This window comes from Nicotiana tabacum, chromosome 6 (genome assembly GCF_000715075.1).
Source record: "Nicotiana tabacum cultivar K326 chromosome 6, ASM71507v2, whole genome shotgun sequence".
Lineage (NCBI taxonomy): Eukaryota > Viridiplantae > Streptophyta > Magnoliopsida > Solanales > Solanaceae > Nicotiana > Nicotiana tabacum.
Window position 1 is genome coordinate 12,687,425 of NC_134085.1, and position 17,501 is coordinate 12,704,925.

Genomic DNA, 17,501 nt, shown 5'->3' on the forward strand with positions numbered 1-17,501 from the left:
TTTTAAACTCAAATAGACAAAGGATAAAGTCATACCTTAACAATAGTATCGTTTGATTAATAATATGTTCCAATAAGTTGTTCACCTAAGTTTTTAAGATCCTTTACTGACAATTTCGAGGACTTGGTACGGCCCTTCCCAATTCGGTCGTAGTTTCCCTTCATTAGGGTCTCGATATTGAGGGTGACCTTTTGTAGAACTAATTCCCCGATTCCAAAGTGTCGAAGGTCTGTCCTTTGCTTCTATGTGGCCATTTGAACAAGTGCTGCCTCTCGCTTTTCATCTAATACCTCAAAGCTAGCATTCATGGCCTCGTGATTTGATTCCTCTGATGCATGTTGAAACCTGGTCCTGGGTTCTCCGACTTCGATGGGAATGAGGGCCTCTGAGCCATATAATAGAGAACATGGGATGGCCTTCATGCCTAACTCCGAAGGCACATTTCTCTGGGTTAAACTTCATGTAGTATTTCCTCAAAATTACGAATGTTTCCTGCAAGTGAACTAAGTGGTCCTCTGTGCACAGGGACTTAACCAACATATCATCAATATAGACTTCCATTATTTTTCCTATTTGTTCTTCGAATATTTTGTTAACTAGGCGTTGGTATGTAATCCTGCATTCTTTAGCCCGAAGGGCACTACATTGTAGCAATGGAGTCGTGGGCAGTTGTGGCATCGATCATACAACCGATGTTTGGCAAGGGGAAAAGATCTTTTGGACATGCTTTGTTTTAGGAACTACAACTAAGTTGGTTAACCGCTCGGGGTACTTTACCTCCCGAGTAGATCCTATTTTAAGAAGTTTAGTTACCTCGTCTTTTACAAATTCATGCTTTACCTCGGATTGAGGCCTCCTTTTTGCTCCACCGGTTTGAACCTGGGATGCTTAGTAGATGCGTGGTGATTTCCGGTGGAATCCCTGTCATAACTGTTGCTCCGACTCCATCGAGGTTAGAGGCGGTGATTGCTCATTTGGTCGCCTGCTTATCTTTGGTGCTCGATTTCTCCGAGGTTAAAGGTTCTGGTATTGACGCCACTTCCTCAATTGCAAACATCTATTTTGCAGCATGTTGCTCTCCATAGACTGTATTCACTTCTTCCTCTATCGGGAACTTCATCATCTGGTGAAGAGTTGAAGGCACTGCCCTCATGTTGTGTATCCACAGTCTCCTGAGGAGTGCGTTGTACCTTATGTCACCTTCGATGACATGGAACCTGGTGTCTTGTATGATCCTGGCAACGTTTACTGGCAAGATAATCTCTCCTTTTGTTGTTTTGCTCGCCATGTTGAAGTCATTGAAACCCGGGATGCAGGTACAATCTGATCTTATAGGCCGAGTTGCTCCATGACCCTCGATCTGACTATATTTGCTGAGCTGCCTGGTCCACTAAAACACATTTAACTTGAATTTTATTTAAAAGGATAGAGATTACCAGGGCATCGTTGTGGGGCTGAGATAAGCCTTCTGCTTCTTCGTCACAAAATGATAGGATGTCCTCGGGAACATAACTCTGAGTCCGTTTTTCTCTCGTGATCGACACCTTGGTGTATTTGAACCAGGTCGTATCGTTGAGGGACATCGACTCCTCTAATGATCATGTGGAGTCCATGTTGTGGTTCTTCTTACTCATTTCTCCTTGCATATCTCTCCTTGAAGTGATTCTTATCCCGATCACTTAGGTATTCTCAAAGATTGCCCTCGTTTAACAACCGAGCCACTTCTTCCCTTAGTTGCCTGCAATATTTTGTTCTATGACTATGTGTGCCATGATACTTGCACATCAAGTTCAGGTTCCTTTGAGAAGGATCGGTCTGTATAAGTTTAGGCCACTTGGTGTCTTTGATTCTTCCAATAGCTGAGACAATCCCCGGCGCATCTACGTTGAAGTTGTATTTTGATAATCGAGGAGCCTTGGCGGGGTCGATATGCTTATCGAACCCGCTCTTACTCGTGAGTCCCCGAGAACTTTGGCCTCAATCTTTTCTTCAATCATTCCGTGGAGCGTTTTGACCTGAGTTGTTGTTCCTTCAATGGACATACAGCTGATACCGTTCTTTGTTGAATATTGATTCTCGAGCTGTGTCCCTTGAGGGCTTGGCTCCGAATCTTTTAGGATGAACTGACCCGAGAGGGCTCCCAACTGGTCATCCTGGACCCTAATTTTTTACGGGAAACAATTATGCACATCTGACCATGTCACAGCTAGGTATTCGATCAAATTCTGTTTTAATTGTCGAGATACGATCGAGCTTCTTTCAATCAAACCCAGCATGAATGTTTGTGCTGCCCAATCATCAGAGACTGGTGGTAATTCCATTCTTTCCATCTGAAACCTAGACACAAACTCCCTTAACATCTCGTTGTTCCTTTGTTTTATTTTGAAGACATCTGATTTTCTCGTGGCCACCTTTATGGCCCCGGCATGTGCTTTCACAAAGGCATCTGCTAACATAGCAAACGAGTCAATAGAGTTAGAGCTAGTTGTAATACCAAATCATAGCTCCTTTCGACAACGTTTCTCCAAATCTTTTTAACAAGACTGATTCGATCTCATCGTCATTCAAATCATTTCCTCTGATTCCACAAGTGTATGAAGTAATATGCTCATTGGGGTCGGTTGTTCCATTATATTTGGGTATATCGGGCATGCGAAATTTTTTGGGAATGGGCATCGGAGCCGCACTATGAGGGAATATTTTTTGTATGAATTTTTAGCGTCTAAAACTTTCAAAATTAGAGGTCCCCTGGTATCTAGTCTACACGAGAGTTATAGGTCTCCACCTTTTTATCATTGTCTTCAATTTTCTTTTCCTCGGACCCAATCCTCTTGGTTAGCTCTTCGAGCATCCTCAAAATCGTGGGGTTAGTCCCAAAGACACTCTCATCGGGCCTTTTCGGTGCTGGTTCTGTACGCTGAGTGTTTACTAGTTCGACTATATTTGGAGTTTTATTCTAACTCTGAAGTTGAGCGATGGCGATTTGCTGAGCTTGCATCATCTCGAATATCACTTGGAGGGTGACTCCCCCATCTCCCATTCATTGTGTTCTTTGGCCACCGGATCGGGCATCCCTATGTTCATTTCCATCGGGGTCCACACCTAGATCTGCCTTCAAAAAGATGTGCGAACTAACATCAACTGGTTCCACATTTGGCACTTCCCCTGGGTTTATCGGTGGTACACCGACCCCTGCGTTGCTGTTTTCTCCAAGACCTTTGTTGTCATGGATGGGTGCATTTTGTCAGCTAGACATGTTTCAACCTGAGAAAAAACAAATCTTGGCAAGAAAAAGTGTAAAAACAACGTGTGTAACGAGAATCGGTAAAGAAACAATCACTATTATCTTTAGCACCACGATGGGCGCCAAACTGTTTACCTAAAAAATACGAGTAACAATTAGATTTGATTTGTGGTTTTAAAGATATGTGATTTAGTTCAATACCAATTAATAATCAAGAAATAAGAGGTAAAGATGAAAGAGATTAGTGAATCAAACCAACGTAACCTAGCGGTAGCGACCTCGAGACAGACTAATAGCAATAAAATAAGGTAAGTGAAGTAAGAACAATAGAGCTAAAGGACAATGCTGACGAACAGTAGGCAAAAAATAGAGAGTATATTCTTTTCTTAGTGATCAGATCATGTTACAAATGATTGGGATCCCCTTTATATAATAAGGGAACCCTAAATAAGGAATATTTCTAGTTACAGTAGGAAATATTCTTGATACAGCTATCTAACCGCCTAGTATGGAATCGTACAATCTTATTCTGTGATTCGCATCATGATCTTGGGGACGTGGAAAGAATCTAGCTCATTCTGTTACAAACCCATAATGGTACTATTTCGGGATCGAGCACACTAGGCCTCAGTATTCGTCGAACTCCTATCTTCGGGCATCGCACTTTGTCATCGAGCTTGAGTCTGGTCCACCAGTTTTGAACTTCGACCTCGCTCGGACCCGGGCCTAGGACGGAACCTTGAGCCTATAAATCGGGGGCATATAATTTTGACCGTATAAAACGTTATATACTAATATTTTGAACATATTACTGACAATTGTTGTTTTGTTCATAAATGACATTTATTTTCTTTATTATCTAATTAAATTTATGAGACTTTTCACGTCATTTGATTCAAATAATATTGTTCTTGTTTGTAAGATTTATAAAAATATATATCATTAATAATCTGGTTATATCAGTGTATATGTAATGTTCTTATTATATAGAAATTAGTAGATCATTCAAATTACATAGCTCTCCCAAGAAATGGGATGGGTGTATGAAGTGAGAATTATTAAGGCTTTGCTAAAAAAAAGGGCAGTTCGGTGCATAACGCATTCTGCATTCGCGTAGGATCCAGGAAATGGCTGCACCCTGTTACAAGCTGGAATCGACATGGATTTTGAGGAAAAATACTAACTAGGGCTTGAAGTTGAATAGAGAAAGAGAGAGATTGAGCAGAGCTTTATTTCTCATCTTTTTTTTTTTTGTAAAATAAAATGTTTCTTCTGTTCAAAATAGAATATGGGCCACTATATTTATATGACCCGTTCAGTCTACTAAAGCTATAAATAAAAATGTGGGCCAAGCCCAAATACACTAACTACACTAACTAGCACACATCAGTACAAATATTAAACTCAACCCCCCCCCCCTTCAAGTTGGAGGTTGGTAACACATCCAACTTGCTGATATGGAGATGATGGACTCCCCCGGGTAGAGGTTTGGTGAGAATGCCAGCCATTTGGGTAGAGCTGGAAGTGTGTAGTAGAGAAATCAGGCCATCAACTAGCTTGGTGCGCACAAAGTGACAATCCAACTCTATATGCTTGGTCCGCTCATGGAAAATAGTATTCTTTGCAATGTATATGGTAGCCTAGTTATCACAGTAGACAGGAATAGAAGAAAGATTAGTAAACCTAAAATCAGATAAAAGTCTAGAGAGCCAGGAAATTTCAGCCACAGCTTTTCTCAAGGACTTGTACTCAGCCTCAGCGGAGGATAGAGAGACAACACGTTGTTTCTTGGATTTCCAGCTGACCAAACTGCCACCCAACATAATGCAAAAACTAGTCACTGACCGTCTACTATCAGGACTAGAACCCAAATCATTGTCACAATAAACTTGAAGAGAAAAATCAGAGGAGCTGTTGAAGAACAACCGTAAATTAGAAGTCCCTTTCAAGTACCTCAAGAGGTGCAAGGCAGCTTTCATATGAGGAACACAAGGATGCTGCAGAGAAAATGACAAATCTATCCTAATATGTTTTATGAAATTTAACTTGCCAATCAAACTCCTATACAACTCAGGACTGGGTGAACGATCACCTATATTGGCCTTCAATTTTTCGTGTAACTCTAGAGGGCAGACCACAGGAGAAGACAGATCAGAACAAAATTCTATCAAGAGATCATGAATGAACCTGTGCTGATGGAGTAAAACACCAGAAGTAGTGTACAAAACCTCAATACCAAAACGATATAGCCTACAATTACATCATTACAATATAATTTTTTCTTCTTCGTAGCAAAACAATAAAAAACACCAAAATAAACTATTTAGCCTACAATCTTTAGTTAAGAATGTAATAATGTAAATAGAGACTAATTGCTTGGGAGAAAAGAAAACAGTTAGTTGATTTTAGTAAAGGAAATTTTTATATAGGAGTAATATTTTTAGATTAAATGCTGAAAATAAAAAATCCACGCCCAATGGCCATGGAACTTTATTAGGTAAAGCGTTGAATTTATCGTATAAATATAACATAATATATCAAGTCCAAGAAAATTCATTTTCACCGAAAATAATAAATATAATGCTAGATTCGAAATTGAGAAAACTCTCTTATTCCAATGCCAAAGTTAAAAGAAAGAGGACAAAATTAAAATTTGATCGGTTGGCAGAAACTAATTGCATTTTCTAGCAAAAAAGATATACAAAATATGCATATTATATGTATATAATACACATATAAAGGAAACATAAAGCACACAACAAAAGATGAATATATTAAGATACGGTATAAAGTGTATGATTTCTTTTTCTAATCAGTATTAAAGGATGTCTTTAGGGAGTTACTTAAATTGATTAGCAGAGTGCTAGATGTAGCTTAATTTTAGCAATTGAAAAAGCCTTTTTTATAGCTCAAGGTTTCGAGCCGTGGAATCGGCCACTGATGCATTAGGATAGGCCGCCTATATCACACCTCCTTGGGGTGTGTTGAGTTTAATATTTGTACTGATGTGGGGTAGTTAGTGTAGTTAGTGTATTTGGGCTTGGCCCACATTTTTATTTATAGCTTTAGTGGATTGAATCGGTTCATATAAATAAAGTGGCCCACATTCTATTTTCTACAGAAGAAACATTTTATTTTACAAAAAGATGAGAAATAAAGCTCTGCTCGTTCTCTCTCTTTCTCTATGAAACTTCAAGCCCTAGTTAGGTTTTTTCCTCAAAATCCATGTCGATTCCAGCTTATAACATGGTATCAAGCTGGATTATGGTAGAGCTCGTCCTTGGCTATCGTCTGATGTTACCCATGCAACTTCTCGCCAAAGTTTTGTTTGAGTTCTCTCATCAAAGGCATTTTCTGATTCTAGGGTTTCAGCGTTTGATTCACCAATTTTTTTCATTTGTTGGTTGTTGTCTTGGCTTATCCGTCTGATTCCTACAAGTGACTGGGACAATACAGACTTTTCAGCCGGACTCTCCTTAGATTCTAGAGTTTTGGCTTCCGCTTTCTATCTCCTTCGTTTTTTTCTCGTTCAAGGCCGTGTGTTTCCGATTGTGAAAGAGTTGGTAACATCGTTTTCATTTTTTTCAGATGCATGTCTATCTAGTTTATATCGTTTGAGTAAACATGACGATTGGTATTGTTACTCTTATTGTACACAAAAGTGTTTCTGAGTCTTCATCCGTTCCAATTAACTCCTCTATTTGTCACACTGCTTTTCATCCTGATGATTTTACTCATCCTTGTCACCCTCTCTATGTAAATCCTTCACATATCTTAGGGGCCTCTTTAGTCTTTGTTCCTTTTGATGGTACTTGTTATGGTAGTTGGAGAAGGAATATACTAGTTGCCTTATCTGTGCACAATAAGCTAGACTTTATAAATGGGACTATTGAGATACCTCCTGTTGGTTCTCCTCTTGCTAGACAGTGGAAATGTTGCAATGACTTGGTGGTATCCTAGCTAACCAATTCTCTCACTAAGGATATCTCTCGTAGTGCTGAATACTCAGAACTTGCCAAAGATATCTGGAATGAACTAGAAGAGAGATATGGAAAAACTGACGGTGCTAGGATTTTTGAATTAAAGAAAGAACTAGCATATATTTCCCAAGAGTCCTTAGATATTGCCTCCTGTTTTACTAAAATCAAGCAACTATGGGATGAAATAGCCTCTATTTCTGTCAATCATCTTAGTGTTTATACTTGTGGAGGAAATAAAAAGGCTGAAGAGGAGCAAAAGGTATATCAATTCTTGATGGGACTCAGTGAGACCTATCTTTAAGTTAGGAGCAACATCATTATGTTAAAGCCTCTTCCTTCCATGAACACTATATACAACATATTGCTTAGAGATAAAAGCAGAGACAAGTTTCTTCTGCCTCTCACGTTTCCTCAAGTTCTGCCTCAATCAATGTTGGTGTCTCCAAGCTGAATTTTCAGTCAAAAGTCAGCTTTAATTCTCTTAAACCTTCTCTTATTTGCAAGTATTGTAAAAAACCAGGCCATATTATTGAAAAGTGCTACAAATTGCATGGTTTACCTCCAAACATCAAATTCGCCAAAACTACTGGTCCAAGGAAATGGCTGTCGATACTGAAGTGGACAAATCTGGTTTTCTTGGTGCTTTTGCGAGTTATGATGACCAACCCCAATTTCAGTCTGAACAACTACCTGAAGTGCCTGGTTTGACTAAGGAGCAGCTGTAGACATGTAATTTTTGACCCTCCCCGATATTTTATATATTTTAGCATTTAAATACTTAGTTTAGATCTAATGCCGCTATTTTAACTAGTTTCGACCCTTTTACTTTATTTTATCACAAAAATAAAAATTACAAAAATATTTTCTCTTATTTAGCTAATTGATATTTTATTTAGTTACTTTTAGTTTATGTACCTTTCATAAAATTAAAAAATATACAAAAATAGTTTCACTTTTAGTATTTGGTTTTATTTAATAATTTATTTTAATTAAGAGTGATTTCTATATTTTATAAATACATTATAGTTTTTAGAATAAGATTTGGGATTTTAGCTAAAAGAGTTTGAACAACCCAAAACTAGTCTCATTTTTGAATTTTGTTAAGCAATTTTGGACCAAAACAATTACCCTTAGCCCAAATAACCTTAGACCAATACTCACTAACGTAACTCTAAGACCTAAAACATAGACTCCTTTTAAAAGACCCCATCTCCCTACTCCAAAAGGGCAACAAAAAAACGGAGCAGCTGCCCACAAAAAAGGGAGCTAACGCCAACCCCCCTTAATCTGAAGAACCCAGTAGCAATTCCCATAGAAAAAGTTGGAGCCGCAATGGCAATGTCACAAAAGAAGCTTGTTTATTCGTACTCAAAATGTTACTAGTATACATAGACCAATGCGAGTCTCCTTTCAGCTTCCTCGGTCATTACATCGTCGTCTTGGTTCTCATTTTTTTTCTCTTGCGTTTAGCTCTCCTTTTCTTGTTCCTTGTACTTATCTTCCTCTTCTGCACAGATTTCGTTCACCTCATTTCTCATCTCCTATGTCCTCCTTAACCTTTGATCAGAATTCCAATGCTACCCCTGATGCTAAAACTAAAATAGGCAGTTCTTGAAGCTGTGGACTGTGTCTGTTCACGCTTGTTTCATCTCAGACCGGAGAGGATCTTTAAAACTATCTTTGTGGCTGCCAAATGCTTGTAGTAATATTTTCCTTTTCATCTAGGTTCTGTTTCACAATTTCGGTTTTTCAGTTCAAGGATTGTTGCTTTGTTTAGCCCGATTGATTTGCAATTTTCAGCTTTGTTCATCAATAAAAGGTCTATTTCTCAATTTTCATTCTCATTTCATTTTGTTATGATAGATTGGTGCGCGTGTTGGTTGAATTGTGATTCTACGTTGTTTGAGTAGCATGTCTTAGTTTTATTTAAATTGTTTTAATTAGTTTTTATTTCGATTGGGATGTATTTAGTCTTGGTTCTTGAATAAATGCTTTTAATTGGGAAGATGGAAAATTGGAGTTGTTTCTTTCTTGGCAAGGAATAAGAATAGGCCATGAGTGGTGCTAAGTAAGAAGAATGAACAACTCTTAAGCCTCACAATAATTTGAAACTTAAGAAAATAATTATGAACATTCGTAGCTTGCTTTAGATGCGATTAAATAAATCATCGTGGGCCATGGGTACGGTTCCAGTGGCATGGTCGCGATACGTAAATCTCAATAAGGGTGAGCATTTCATGTGACCAAACTATAATTTCAAATAATTATAAAATAAACATGTTGTAGATCGTGGGTACGGTTCCCGTGACGCGATTCATAATGTGAACAAAAACGACAAATGTACGATAATCGTGACTTGTTCTAGAAATAATTCTGTAAATAATCAAAAGCGGTTCTAAAATTAAAAATACACAATAGGTTTAAAACATGTAATAAATCAGATAATTAGGCAAATTATTAATAGTTAAGCGACCGTGATAAAATCACGGGAGTGCCTCACACCTTTTCTCAGATTAACAAAAATTTTACCCAGATTTCTATGTTCGCTGACTCTAAAACACAGTCAAGTTTCTTCGATTTGGAATTTAAAATAAACCAGTGACTTGGGACACGATAATTATTCCAAGTGGCGACTCTGAATAAATAAATAATCTCATTTCGATTATGTCACTTTAAATTGGAAAAACTCCCTATCCCCCATCGGGAAAAAGGAGGTGGGACAACGGTATTCCCAGTTAATGATTCTGCTGCAGCTGTCACATCTGTCTAGTTCAAGCTCCACTCCAAATCTCTTCGCTTCAGCCAACTTTGCTGGTGAGTTACTACCTAAAAGTGGTCTGTTAAGAACTTGTTTGCTTACTAAAATAGAGAACAAAGTATGGATTATAGACTCTGGAACTTCTGATCCTATGACTTCTGACAAATCTCTTCTTTTCAATATTCATACTCTTCCTATTCCTTATCTTGTCTCAGTTCCTAATGGATACAAAGTTAAGGTCACTAATATTAGTTCTTTGACCTTGTCAACTGATTTAATACTCCACAATGTCCTATATGTTCCTTCATTCCATTATAATCTTATTTCACTAAAGAAGCCAGTGGTATTTGGTAGACCAGAAAATGGACTTTACAAGCTCTTTCAGCTTCCTGCAACATCCTTCTCTTGTAATTCTTCCACTTCCAGTATCATACCTTGTTCCATCCCTTGTAATGTTTCTCCTATTGAGTGTTCCAATATTTCTCGTATTGATGCAAATATGTTTTCTGATACACATGTACATGATGATCATGCGCTACTGAATAAAGTCAATAAAGAGGATGTTGTTTCGCATTATAGACTTGGTCACTTGCCTTTTTCTAAGATGAAATGTATTTCTAATTGTAATACCAAATTATCTTTCAAACAATCTTTTACTTGTCCTGTTTGTCCACTGGCTAAACAAACCAGATTACCATTCCCTGATAGTTCAATACAAACTGTTGCACCATTTCAATTAATCCACATTGGTACCTGGGGCCCTTACCATGCCTCAACTTATGATGGATCAAAATATTTCTTGACCATTCTTGATGACTATACTAGAGCTACTTGGACTCACTTACTGGGTGCCAAGAACAATGCTTTTGATCTATTAAAGGCATTGTGCATCAAACTTCTTGTCTACACACTCCACAACAAAATGGAGCGGTGGAAAGAAAACATAGGCATTTGCTTGAAACTGCCAGGGCCATACTTTTTCAATCCCACCTACCTATTAAATTTTGGGGAGATTGTATCTTGACTGCTACTTATTTGATCAACAGGTCTCTTCTCCCTTACTAAATCACAAAAGCCCTTATGAACTCTTATATGCTAAACCTCCCAGTTATTCTCACCTTAGGGCATTTGGCTGTATTTGCTACTCTACTGTCCCTAAAATACATAAGGACAAGTTTCAGCCTAGAGCTTTGTCTTGTGTATTCTTAGGGTACCCTTTTGCTAAGAAAGGCTATAAACTGTATAACTTGGTGGTGCTCCTAGCATTTGTACTTTTCCTTTTTTTGACTGTTCTGATGACTTTCCCCATACCTCATTCTATGTTCCTTCTTCATCTCCTATTTGTAATGGTTCTCCCCTACTTCCTCATTTTTCTACTTCTTCTGCTCATATATCTCCCTCTTCATCCTCTTCTATCTTTTCAGCTTCTCCTCCTCCATCTACTTCTGCTCTTTCGTCTTCTCCTCCTCAACCTACCTCTTCCCCTTCTCCTATTACACTCAGAAGATCTACTAGGGTGCATAAGCAGCCTTCTTACCTTCAAAGTTATGTATGCCACTCTTCATCCTTAGACTCCAGTTCTGTTCCCTCTAATTCTCCTTTTAGTCAGTAGCCTGTTCCTGAGCCTTTCACTTACTCTTAGGCAACTCTTGTCCCTTAGTGGTAGGATGCTATGAGGAAAGAGTTTTGAGTCTTTAGAAGCAAATTAAACTTGGAAAATTGTTTAATTTACCAATGGTAAGAAACTCATAGGTTGCAAATGGGTATACAAGATTAAATAGAAAACTAATGGCACCATTGAGAGGTACAAATCTAGGTTGGTGGTTAGGGGTGATACTCAGGTTGAGGGGTTTGATTTTCATAAAACTTTCTCTCCTGTTGTGAAAATGTCTACTGTTAAGACTCTTATTGTTATAGCAGTAAAAAGGAAATGGCCTCTTTTTCAACTAGATGTAAATAATGCATTCTTTCATGGTGATTTGGATGAGAAAATATATATGGAACTTCCTTCTAGATTGTCTGTTCCCTCCACTTACTAAATTGGTACCCTCGTATGCAAGTTGCAAAAATCTCTCTATGGGCTAAGGAAAGCTTCAAGGCAGTGGTATGCCAAACATTCCCATGCCTTACAGTCTAGGGGCTATGTTCACTCCTAATGATTATACTTTGTTTACTAGAGGTCTGGGGATTCTCTTGTTATCTTGGTTGTTTATGTGGATGACATAGTTCTTACTGTGACTGATTTAGATCAAATGTTTGCCTTGAAAGCCTTTTTGCATGCTCAGTTCAAAATCAAAGACTTAGGCTTGTTAAATTTTTTCTTGGTATTGAGGTTTTGTACACTTCTTCTGGTGATTTACTCCATCAACGCAAGTCATTCATGATCTCCTAAAAGAATTTTGTTCTGATGTGTCTTCTCATGTGGTCTGCCCTCTTGAGTTACATAAAATTGAAGGCCAATATGGGTGATCCTTTACCCAGTCCTGAGTTGTATAGGAGTTTGATTGGCAAGTTAAATTTCTTAACACATACTAGGCCAGATTTGTCATTTTCTTTGCAACATCCGAGTAAATTCATGCAGCATCCTTGTATTCCTCATATGAAAGCTTTCTTGCACCTCTAGAGGTTCTTAAAAGGGACTTCTGATTTTGGCTTGTACTTCAACAACTCCTGTAATGTTTCTCTTCATGTTTATTGTGACAGTGATTAGGGTTCTTGTTCTGATAGTAAACGGTCAGTGACTGGTTTTTGCATTATGCTAGGTGGCAGTTTGGTCAGATGAAAATCCAAGAAACAACTTGTTGTCTCTCTATCCTCCGCTGATTCTGAGTATAGGTCCTTGAGCAAAGCGGTGGCTAAGGTTACCCGGCTCTCTAGACTTTTATTTGATTTTGGATTTACTAATATTTCTTCTATTCTTGTCAACTGTGATAACAAAGCTGCCATATATATTTCAAATAATCCTGTTTTCCATAAGCGAACCAAGCATATAGTGTTGGATTGTCAATTTATACGCACCAAGCTGACTGATGGCTTGATTTCTCTACTGCACACATCCAGCTCTACCCAAATGGCTGGCATTCTCACCAAACCTCTACCCGGGGCAGTCCATCATCTCCATATCTGCACGTTGGATGTGTTACCACCCTCCAACTTGTGGGGGTGTTGAATTTAATATTTGTACTGATGTGGGCTAGTTAGAGTAGTTAGTGTATTTGGGCTTGGCCCACGTCTTTATTTTTAGTTTTAGTCGACTAAACTGGTTCATATAAATATAGTGGCCCACATTCTATTTTGTACAGAAGAAACATTTTATTTTATAAAAAAAGATGAGAAATAAAGCTCTACTCAATCTCTCTCTTTCTCTATGAAACTTCAAGCCCTAGTTAGTATTTTTCCTCAAAATCCATGTCGATTCCAGCTTGTAACAGGGTGCAGCCGTTTCCTGGTTCCTACGCGAATGCAAAATGCGTTATGCACTGAACTGCCCTTTTTTTTAGCAAAGCCTTAATGATTCTCACTTCATACACCCATCCCATTCCTTCAGAGATCTATGTAATTTGAGTGATCTACTAATTTCTATCTAATAAGAACATTACATATACATTGATATAACCAGATTATTAATGACATTTATTTTTAATAAATCTTACGAATAAGAACAACATTAATTTTAATCAAATGACATGAAAAGTCTCATAAATTTAATTAGATAATAAAGAAAATACTTGTCCTTTATGAACAAAACAACAATTGTCAGTAATGTATTCAAAATATTAGTATATGACATTGTATACGGTCAAAATTATATGCCCCCAATTTATAGGCTCAAGGTTCCGTTTCTAGGCCCGAGTCCGGGCGAGGTCAAAGTTCAAAACCGGTGGATCAGACTTGAGCTCGAAGATAGAGTACGATGCCCAGAGATATGAGTTTGAGGAATACCAAGGCCAAGTGTGCTCGACCACAAAATAGTATCGTTATGGGTTTGTAACAGAATGATCTAGATTCATGCCACGTCTCCAAGATCATGGCAGTGAATCACGCAATAAGATTGTATGATTCCGTACTAGGCGATTAGATAGCTATATTAAGAATATTCCCTATTGTAAATAGAAATATTCCTTATTTAGGGTTCCCCTATTATATAAAGGGGACCTAATCATTTGTAACATGATCTGATCACTAAGAAAAGAATATAATCTCTACTTGTTGCCTACTGTTCGTCAGCATTGTCCTTTTGCTCTACTGTTCTTACTTTACTTACCTTATTTTATTGCTATTAGTCTTTCTCGAGGTCACAGTCTCGAGCTCACTACCACTGGGTTAATTTGGTTTGATTCACTAATCTCTTTCATCTTTACTTCTTATTTCTTTATTATTAATTGGTGTTGAATTAAATCACATATCTTTAAAACCACAAATCAAATCTAATTATTACTCGTATTTTCCAAGTAAACAGTTTGGCGCCTACCGTAGGGCTAAAGAAATAGTGATTATTTCATTACTGATTCTCGTTACATACGTTTTTATAATTTTTCTTGCCAAGATTTTTTGATTCTTAGGTTGAAACATGTCTAGCTCACAAAACGCACCCATCCATGACAACGAAGGTCTTGGAGAAAATAGCAATGCAGGGGTCGATGTACCACCAATAAACCAAGGGGAAGTGCCAAATGTGGAACCGGTTGATGTTAGTTCGCACATCACTTTGAAGCAGATCTAGGAGCGAACCCCGAAGGAAATGTACGCAGGGAAGCTCAATCTGGTGGCCAAAGAACACAAGGAATGGGAGATAGGGTAGTCATCTTCCAAGTGATAGTCAAGATGCTGCAAGCTTAGCAAATCACCATCGCTCAACTACGGAGTCAGAATAAAACTTCAAATACAGCCGAACCAGTAAACACTCAGCGTATTGAACCAGCGCCAAAAAGGCCCAATAAAAGTGGCTCGGAGACTGACCCCACAATTTTGAGGATGCTTGAAGAGCTAACAAAGAGGATTGAGTCCGGGGAAAAGACAATTAAAGACAATGATAAAAAGGTGGAGACCTATAACTCCCGTGTCGACCAGATACCGGGAGCACCTCCAGTTTTGAAAGGTTTAAAGGCTACAAAATTCAAACAAAAACCATTCCCTCAGAGTGCGTCTTCGATGCCCATTCCTAAAAAATTTTACATGCCCGATATACCCAAATATAATGGAACAACCGACCCCAATTAGCATATTACTTCATACACTCGCGGAATCAAAGGAAATGATTTAAATTGTGATGAGATTGAATCAGTCTTGTTAAAAATGTTTGGAGAAATGTTGTCGAAAGGAGCTATGATTTTGTATCACAACTTAGCTCCTAAATCTATTGACTCATTTGCTATATTAGCAGATGCCTTTATGAAAGCACACGTCGGGGCCATAAAGATGTCCACGAGAAAATCAGATGTCTTCAAAATAAAACAAAGGAATGATGAGATGTTAAGGGAGTACGTGTCAAGGTTTCAGATGGAAAGAATAGAATTACCACCAGTCTCCAATGACTGGGCAGTACAAGCTTTCATGCAGGGTTTGAATGAAAGAAGCTCGATCGCGTCACGACTATTAAAATTGAATATGATCGAATACCCAGTTGTGACATGGTCAGATGTGTACAATCGCTACCAGCCAAAAATCAAGGTCGAGGATGACCAGTTGGGACCCCCTCTAGTTCAGTTCATCCTAACAGATTCGCAGCCACGCCAGCGAGTGACACAAATCGGGAATCAAGATTCAACAAAGAACAGTATCTGATGTATGTCGATCGAAGGAATAATGGCTCGGGTCGGAACTGTCCTCGGAACGATCGAAGAAAAGATCGAGGCCAAAGTTCTTGGGGACTCACGAGTAAGAGCAGATTTGATAAGCATACTGACCCTTCCCAGGCTCCTCGATTATCGGAATACAACATCAGCGTAGATGCGTCAGGGATTGTCTTAGCTATTGGAAGAATCAAAGACACCAAGTTGCCCAAACTTATACAGACCGATCTTTTTCAAAGGAACCCGAACTTGATGTGCAAGTATCATGGCACACATGGTCATAGAACAGAAGATTGCAGAGAACTAAGGGAAGAAGTGGCTCGGTTGTTCAACGAGGGCCATCTTCGAGAATACCTAAGTGACCAGGCTAAGAATCACTTCAAGGAGAGAGATTCTAGGAGAAAAGATCAAGAAGAACCACAACATGTAATCCACATGATCATTGGAGTAGTCGATGTCCCTCAACGACCTGTGTTCAAACGCACAAAGGTGTCGATCACGAGAGAAAAATGGACTCGGAGCTATATGCTCGAGGACATCCTATCATTCTGCGATGAAGAAGCTGAAGGCGTATCTCAACCTCACAACGATGCCCTGGTAATCTCTATCCTTTTAAATAAAATTCAAGTTAAACGTGTTTTAGTGGATCCAGGTAGCTCAGAAAATATAGTCAGATCGAGAGTCGTGGAACAACTCGGCCGACAAGATTAGATTGTACCTGCATCTAGGGTCCTCAATGGCTTCAATATGGCGAGCGAAACAACAAAAGGAGAGATTATCTTGCCAGTGAACATTGTCAGGATCATACAAGACACCAAGTTCCATGTCATCGAAGGTGACATGAGGTACAATGCACTCTTAGGGACACCATAGATATAGAACATGAGGGCAGTGCCTTCAACTCTTCACCAGATGATGAAGCTCCCGATAGAGGAAGGAGTGAAAATAGTCTACGGAGAGCAACATGTTGCAAAGGAGATGTTTGCGATCGAGGAGGTGGTGTCGATACCAAAGTCTTCGACCTTGGAGAAATCGAGCACCAAAGATAAGCAGGCGACCAAGTAAGCAATCACCGCCTCTAGCCTCGATGGAGTCAGAGTAACAGATATGACAGGTATTTCACTAAAAATCACCATGCATCGGCTAATCAATCCAGGTTCAAAAGGGGACCTCAATCCGAGGTAAAGCATGCATTCGTAAAAGACAAGGTAACCAAACTTCTTAAAATAGGATCTACTCAGGAGGTAAAGTACCCCAAGCGGTTAACCAACGTAGTTGTAGTTCCTAAAAAAAGCATGTCCAAAGGATCTTTTCCCCTTTCCAAACATCAGTCGTATGATCGATGACACAACTGGCCACGACTCCATTGTTACAATGTAGTGCCCTTCGGGCTAAAGAATGCAAAAGCTACATACCAACGCCTAGTTAACAAAATATTTGAAGAGCAAATAGGAAAAACAATGGAAGTCTATATTGATGATATGTTGGTTAAGTCCCTGCGCGTAGAGGACCACTTAGTTCACTTGTAGGAAACATTCGAAATATTGAGGAAATACTACATGAAACTTAACCCAAAGAAATGTGCCTTTGGAGTTAGGCAAGAAGGCCACCCCGTGTTCTCTAGTATATGGCTCCGAGGCCCTCATCCCCATCGAGGTCGGAGACCCTAGCACCAGGTTTCGACATGCATAGGAGGAATCAAATCATAAGGCCATGAATGCTAGCTT

The 17,501-nt window shown here is 38.8% G+C and overlaps 2 protein-coding genes across 2 annotated transcripts; one reads left to right on the forward strand and one right to left on the reverse strand.

Moving 5' to 3' along the window:
- Positions 1 to 4,884: 4,884 nt before the first annotated feature.
- LOC107830998 (secreted RxLR effector protein 161-like) lies at positions 4,885 to 6,641 on the reverse strand. The gene is made up of 2 exons (XM_075255135.1): positions 6,546 to 6,641; positions 4,885 to 5,436 (listed from the first exon to the last, which is right to left on the reverse strand). The coding sequence occupies exons 1-2, from the start codon at positions 6,639 to 6,641 to the stop codon at positions 4,885 to 4,887; spliced, it is 648 nt and encodes a 215-aa protein (XP_075111236.1).
- Positions 6,642 to 6,868: 227 nt separating this feature from the next.
- Positions 6,869 to 12,825, forward strand: LOC142181703 (uncharacterized). Its single transcript, XM_075255136.1, has 8 exons — positions 6,869 to 7,147; positions 7,205 to 7,483; positions 7,684 to 7,926; positions 9,978 to 10,862; positions 11,029 to 11,116; positions 11,407 to 11,531; positions 12,160 to 12,306; positions 12,745 to 12,825. The coding sequence occupies exons 1-8, from the start codon at positions 6,869 to 6,871 to the stop codon at positions 12,823 to 12,825; spliced, it is 2,127 nt and encodes a 708-aa protein (XP_075111237.1).
- Positions 12,826 to 17,501: the final 4,676 nt, after the last annotated feature.

Coding starts and splice junctions, on each gene's coding strand:
- LOC107830998 (XM_075255135.1), bottom strand. CDS start 6,641: ATGAAAAAAATTGGTGAATCAAACGCTGAAACCCTAGAATCAGAAAAT. Junction 5,437..6,545: donor TTTGGCGAGAAGTTGCATGG/GTAACATCAGAC, acceptor TTACTCCATCAG/CACAGGTTCATTCATGATCT.
- LOC142181703 (XM_075255136.1), top strand. CDS start 6,869: ATGACGATTGGTATTGTTACTCTTATTGTACACAAAAGTGTTTCTGAG. Junction 7,484..7,683: donor AGGCTGAAGAGGAGCAAAAG/GTATATCAATTC, acceptor CTGAATTTTCAG/TCAAAAGTCAGCTTTAATTC. Junction 7,927..9,977: donor ACAACTACCTGAAGTGCCTG/GTTTGACTAAGG, acceptor ATTCTGCTGCAG/CTGTCACATCTGTCTAGTTC.